This window comes from Heterodontus francisci, chromosome 29 (assembly GCF_036365525.1).
Source record: "Heterodontus francisci isolate sHetFra1 chromosome 29, sHetFra1.hap1, whole genome shotgun sequence".
In the NCBI taxonomy this organism is placed as follows: domain Eukaryota; kingdom Metazoa; phylum Chordata; class Chondrichthyes; order Heterodontiformes; family Heterodontidae; genus Heterodontus; species Heterodontus francisci.
The window spans coordinates 5747240-5754308 of NC_090399.1; the positions used below are offsets into that span (position 1 = coordinate 5747240).

Here is a 7069-nt window from a genome sequence, read left to right on the forward strand (position 1 = left end):
ACTCCAGCTCCGACTGAACAAATTCCTATGTTCTTTCCTAGCCACTGTGAAGCTGGACGCTAAGACAGCCAACGCGTGTCTGACTGTGTCTCCGGACGGGGACAGCGTGAAAGGCGGAGAGACGTTGATTGTCCCCGACAACCCAGAGCGTTTCGACTCTGTCCCATACGTGTTAGGGTCAGGCGGGTTCACAGCAGGCATACACTACTGGGAGGTGAAGGTGGCGGACAAGGCCTACTGGGATGTGGGCGTTGCCAATGGGTCGGTCCAGCGGAAAGGCATGCCCAACCTGTGCACCAAGGCCGGGTTCTGGACAATCGGGCGGGACGGCGTGTCATACGGGATAAGCGATGAGAGTCGCTCCACTGTCACCGTGACGACCAGGCCCGGAAAGATCGGAGTGTTCCTGGAGCTTGAGACGGGAAGGGTGTCCTTTTACAATGCCGATAGCATGTTCCATCTCTACACTTTCGACGCTAACTTCGCAGACAAAGTCTACCCCTTTTTCTGGCCTGGCTGGGATGATGTGCCCATAACTATTTGCCCAGTCAAGAACTAGTTGACTGATACCTCATTGACCATTAGCCTGGCCAAGAACAAGTCAACTGATGCTCAATTTGACTGGGCAGTAACCACTTCACTGACGAGTTTTGTATTTGTTTTAAAGTAATTTCCGAATATTTTCCATTTGGCATGTGGGATTTCTGTCACAATTTATTAAGGCGGAGGTTTTCAAAAAAACTCAGGAGAGCTTTGAGGTATCGAATCAGGCCATCAGAAAAGAATTTAAATACCGGGGTCATGGTGTATTACAAAAGAGAAGGGCAGAAAGAAATGGAGAGGCTCAGAAAAAGTTATAGGAAGTGATGGTAAAACATGGCAACTAAACCTTCAGAGTACATTCCTCACGGCTTATTGGTGCTGATCATACATTGACAGAATCTGAAAAATGATGGACACGGATGATGCGCCATGTATGTCACATGCACATATGTCGGACCTTTGCGAGCAACAGATTGTGACAGATAATAGGCTAACTGAGAGTGGACCAAGTGATAGTGAAGATCCAGATAAAGCTATTTATCCCAAAGGTCAACTGCCGAACGTTGGGACTGGAGTGACATTTATGCCAGAAGGGACTAGTGATTGGAGGGAAACCACCATTATAGGAAGGGCAGGAAAGGCCACAGGGAAATACAGACATTGGCTGAATATGCAAGACAAGGGATATGATATCAGACTTTGAGGAAAACCACACCTGCCAAGTATGAGGCATATTAATTTCGTCCTATGGAACTCTAATTTTAAACTCTTACTGGACTGAAAACATGGCTGCACCTGCATTCTAACAGGATAGTGGCTGGAAATATTTGCATTATAAGAGACAGTTGTCTGGAGAAGTCAATGGAACTGCTCCCTGACTCAATTAACCAAATGGATTTTGATCAAAAGACATTGAGGGTGTGAAGGTCAGCATTCCAGCCCTCTACTGAGCATGTCTACTAAGATTAAAAGAATCCACAAAACTTGATGGGCAGGTTGTCCTGAAAAAAAGAGCTAGTCAGATGACTGGCCTACTGGCCCAGGTTTGATCTGAGTTGTGTTCACAGAACAGTTTGGGTCAGACTGCAATTTGAAAACAAAAGAGAAGGAAGGTCGAGTAGTAGTGTGATGGAATAATAGGCTCACTTAAGTAGAATTTGGAAATAGTTAGCGTATTATGCCTTTTAGGGTTAGAGATTGAATAAATGGCCAGTTTTTAGAACTCACTGAGATTCCCCTTTAAGAAGGTAGAGTTAAAGAATTTCAAGGTCCCTGTTAGGAACAAGTTGGGAAATCCATTTGTGTCTCTGTTGTCAGGGGCTTGGAAGATAAACACACACATTGAAATATTCTGTCAGTAAGAGGTAGCAATAAACTTAATTGGTTAGTGCAGACAGGTTGCCTCCAGAGGTTGCTTTGGGTGCCATGGAAATGGCAATTAACAATAAATGTAATGTACTCACAGGAATAAGAAAGGTTAAGTAAACACAATTATAAAAATTTTGACCAGTGTCATGGTCCTGTAGTTTTTATTCAGAATATGCAGTTTGCCTTTAAGGCTTGCAAGAGATCTGTTAATCATGTTTGCAAGTCATTAATTGTTGAAATTCGCTGGAGAAGGAAAGCATTACCAACTGCTGGAGTTATATAACGGACTGTTCTACTGTGAAGGAACCTTTTTTCCACATCGGACAACTGTGAGGACTTCAAGCAACGTTGGACTGTAAATTTGCAAGGACAGTTATTTTTTCTATTTTAAATGTTGTTTATATATTCATAGTGTTTAAAAATATAGTTCTTCGAAATTAAAGAGTTAATTTGTTGATTTAAAGACACCTGGTTTGGTTAGCCTCCTTCAGGGTTAATAGATGGTACAATTTGTTTGGGTCTTTCTTTAAGTTGGAAAGTTTTATATGATGTGTCAGGTGATCTGTGGAGCGACGGGATTGAATTAACAGTGCGTTGGTCCCACCACAATCAGAATCGTATATTTTGATTGGGGGCTTTGACAGGAGCGATCGGTCATATATATTTATTGGGGGCTCGTCCGCGATTTGAATAACATATTAATTGGGGACTCACTCAAGATTTGAATAACATATTAATTTCTTCTTCTTTGGCCTCCTTACCTCGAGAGACAATGGGTAAGCACCTGGAGGTGGTCAGTGGTGTGTGGAGCAGCGCCTGGAGTGACAGGCTCTTCCACAGGTGCTGCAGAAAAATTTGTTTGTCGGGGCTGTTACACAGTTGGCTCTCTCCTTGCGCTTCTGTCTTTTTTCCTGCCAACTGCTAAGTCTCTTCGACTCGCCACACTTTAGCCCCACCTTTATGGCTGTCCGCCAGATCTGGTGAACGCTGAAGAACCAAGACAGCATGGAGCGGGCTTCGCCATCAGAAACTCCTAGCTCAGCATGATAGAGCCTCCCTCAAATGGCTCGGAACGCATACTGTCCATCCGACTGCTCACCACCTCTGGTCCAGTACACCTACTCAGCATTTATGCTCCAACACTCTGCTCCCCACCTGAAGCTAAAGACCAGTTCTACGAGGAACTCCATAATATTTTAGTTTAGTTTAGAGATACAGCACTGAAACAGGCCCTTCGGCCCACCGAGTCTGTGCCGACCATCAATCACCCATTTATACTAATCCTACACTAATTCCATATTCCTACCACATCCCCACCTGTCCCTATATTTCCCTACCACCTACCTATACTAGGAGCAATTTATAATGGCCAATTTACCTATCAACCTGCAAGTCTTTTGGCATGTGGGAGGAAACCCACACAGACACAGGGAGAACTTGCAAACTCCACACAGGCAGTACCCAGAATTGAACCCGGGTCCCTGGAGCTGTGAGGCTGCGGTGCTAACCACTGCACCACTGTGCATCCCCACTGTGCATCATTAGCAGCATCCCCAACACCGAACACCTGTTCCTGCTGGGCGACTTTAATGCCAGGGTTGGGGCCGACCATGACTCATGGCCTTCCTGCCTTGAGCATTATGGCGTTGGAAGGATGAATGAGAACGGGCAGAGACTGCTCGAGTTGTGTACTTATCATAACCTCTGCATCACCAACTCGTTCTTTCACACTAAACCCTGTCACCAGGTTTCATGGAGGCACCCAAGATCACGTTGTTGGCACCAGCTAGACCTCATCGTCACAAAGCGAGCCTCCTTAAACAGTGTTCAAATCACACGCAGCTTCCACAGTGTGGACTGCGACACCGACCACTCCCTGGTGTGCAGCAAGGTTAGACTCAGACCAAAGAAGTTGCATCATTCCGAGCAGAAGGGCCACCCGCGCATCAACACGAGCAGAATTTCTTATCCATAGCTGTTACAAAAATTTCTAAATTCACTTGTAACAGCCGTTCAAAACACTCCCACAGGGGATGCTGAGACCAAGTGGGCCCACATCAGAGACGCCATCTCTGAGTCAGCTTTGACCACCTACGGCAAAAGTGCGAAGAGAAATGCAGACTGGTTTCAATCTCATAGTGAAGAGCCAGAACCTATCATAGCTGCTAAGCGCATTGCACTGCTGAACTACAAGAAAGCCCCCAGCGATTTAATATCTGCAGCACTTAAAGCAGCCAGAAGCGCTGCACAAAGAACAGCCAGGCGCTGCGCAAATGACTACTGGCAACACCTATGCAGTCATATTCAGCTGGCCTCAGACACTGGAAACATCACAGGAATGTATGATGGCATTAAGAGAGCTTTTGGGCCAACCATCAAGAAGATCGCCCCCCTCAAATCTAAATCAGGGGACATAATCACTGACCAACGCAAGCAAATGGACCGCTGGGTTGAGCACTACCTAGAACTGTACTTCAGGGAGAATGTTGTCACTGAGACTGCCCTCAATGCAGCCCAGCCTCTACCAGTCATGGATGAGCTGGACATACAGCCAACCAAATCGGAACTCAGTGATGCCATTGATTCTCTAGCCAGCGGAAAAGCCCCTGGGAAGGACAGCATTACCCCTGAAATAATCAAGAGTGCTAAGCCTGCTATACTCTCAGCACTACATGAACATATTAATTGGGTTTCTGGATTTGAATCATATCTTAATTGGGGGCTTGCTCACAGTTGAATCATATTTAATTTGGTGGCTCACGTCTGGGATCAGAATCTGACTAATCTGGAAGGCTCACATTTGGAATCAAAGTAATTACTCGTCCCTGGGATAACATATTTAATTTGAGGTCTTTTTTTTTGTAGAGGGAGCTTTACTCTGTATCTAACCTCGTGCTGTTCCTGTCCTGGGAGTGTTTGATGGGGACAGCGTAAAGGGAGCTTTACTCTGTATCTAACCCCCATTTTTTTTTTTGCGTTTGGCATCAGATTAATTGTTCTCGAGTCTGGGATTTTATCAATTGGAAACTTGATCGTTGGAATCTAAATCTGACATGAATTACAAAGAAATTAAAAGAACCAGGTCCCTTGTATATTAAGGTACAATCTATACCATTGTGATGGCATTAGTGGTTGGAGCAGAGTTTTTGAGAAAGCAGAATGTTCCCTGAGTGACTTGATAACTTTAACTAAGAACAAATTAAAAGAATCGGCAGCGAAATTGGGGTTGGAATTGAAATCAGGTGCCAAAAAAGCCGAGATAATTGACATAATAGCTGAACATCTGGAATTATAGAAGATGATGATGACAGTAATACAGATGAAGGGCAATACGAGGAGTCACCGAGAAGTTGTTTAAATTTATACAGGCTCTTCCTAAGTTCGAGGAAAGTGATGTAGAGGCATTTTTCGTATCTTTTGAAAAAAAATAGCCAACCAGATGAAATGGCCAGAAGAAAGCTGGACACTGCTTGTTCAGGACAGGCTGGTAGGCAGAGCTCATGAAGCTTATGCCATGCTTCCTGAAGAGGCTTCTACAGATTATGAGATGGCAAAAAAGGCTATCCTCGCTGTGTATGAGTTAGTCCCTGAAGCTTACCGTCAGAAGTTTAGGAACTTATGGAGATTGTCTGTGCAAACATATTTAGAATTTGAGAGGGTGAAGCAAATTACTTTTGACAGTTGGATATGGGAATTGAAGATAGAAACCACTTATAAGAAGCTTTGAGAATTGATTCTCTTAGAAGAGTTTAAAAACTCCATTCTTTTAGTTGTGAGAACTCATACAGATAACCTGAAAGTTTTGAAAGTTAGGCAAGCAGCGAACATGGCTGATGATTTTGAGCTTGTGAATAAGCCAACCTATTTTTTCCATCACCCCCATAAACCTGAGAAGGATAGAAAGTGGAAGAGTGAAAGGAAGGCAAGTAGCCGGGGACAAGAAGGAACAGCTGGGAATGCCCCAGGATCACCTCCTCAGGTCAGAAAGGAAGGTGCTGAGGGTAGAAGTGAGGTTCGCAAGCCAAAGTGTTATCATTACAACAAAACGGGTCATCTTCATTCAGAGTGCAAGAAATTGTGAGGTAAACTGATAGGACTTGTTGGGGTATGGAAAGCTAGTGCAGAGGAAAAGAGTCTGACTGAGAGTATAGCAGACCAGGCTATAGCTTTAATGACAGCTGTGAAATCAGATACTAAAACTAAAAGGAGGGTAGAGGTTAAGAATAAAATACCTGAGAGTTATAATGATTTTTTGTTAAAGGGGAGAGTAACTCTGTATCCTGGAAGTGAGGCAGGAAATCTTATCATTATACTCAGGGACACAGGAGCAACCCAAATACTCTTGGTGGGGAAAGATACAAGGTTTCCACCAGAGAGTGCCTTGAACGCTAAAGTATTAGTTAATGAAATTGGCAGGGAGTATCTCCCTGTACCTTTGTATAGAGTACGCCTAGAGAGTGACTTAATAACTGGGGTAGTAACTGTAGGTGTTGTCCACAGTTTACCAATAAAGGGAATTGATCTACTCCGAGGAAATGATTTGCTGGATTAGAAATATTAGTTTCTCCTATAGTTATAGAGGAGCCAACTGAAATTAAAGAAACGGAGCAATTATAAGAGCAAGGCAGGGCATTGGTGCCTCAATGGCAGAATTCTTGCCTGCCGTTCTGGAGGCCTGGGTTCCATTCTCAGTCAACACAGAGCTCATCTTCACATCAGAAGGAGTGTGTACGGTATTGGTGTCTTTGTTGAAGGAAGGATGGGAATAAGTCAGAATAATTTTTAAGAAGTGGGAGGTGATGCATTTTGGGAGGACTAACAAGGCAAGGAAATATACAATGGATGGTAGGACCTTAGGAAGTACAGAAGGTCAGAGGGATCTTGGTGTACTTGTCCATAGATCACTGAAGACAGGTAGATAAGGTGGTTAGGAAGGCATATGGGATACTTGCCTTTATTAGCCGAGGCACAGAATATAAGAGCAGGGTGGTTATGATGGAGCTGTATAAAATGCTAGTTAGGCCACAGTTGGAGTACTGTGTACAGTTCTGGGCACCACACTATAGGAAGGATGTGATTGAATTGGAGAGGGTGCAGAGGAGATTCACCAGGATGTTGCCTGGGCTGAAACATTTCAGCTATGAAGAGAGACTGAAAA

The 7069-nt window shown here is 44.2% G+C and overlaps 1 protein-coding gene across 1 annotated transcript in view; it reads left to right on the forward strand.

Annotated features, from left to right (window-relative positions):
* LOC137346091 (butyrophilin subfamily 3 member A1-like) overlaps positions 1-2374 on the forward strand; it is a 127527-nt gene extending 125153 nt beyond the window's left edge. The window contains exon 18 of the mRNA XM_068009387.1: positions 42-2374. Coding sequence (XP_067865488.1) covers positions 42-559 — 518 coding nt within the window. The 3' untranslated portion in view covers positions 560-2374. The remainder of the gene's footprint in view (positions 1-41) is intronic.
* The last annotated feature ends 4695 nt before the right edge of the window (positions 2375-7069 follow it).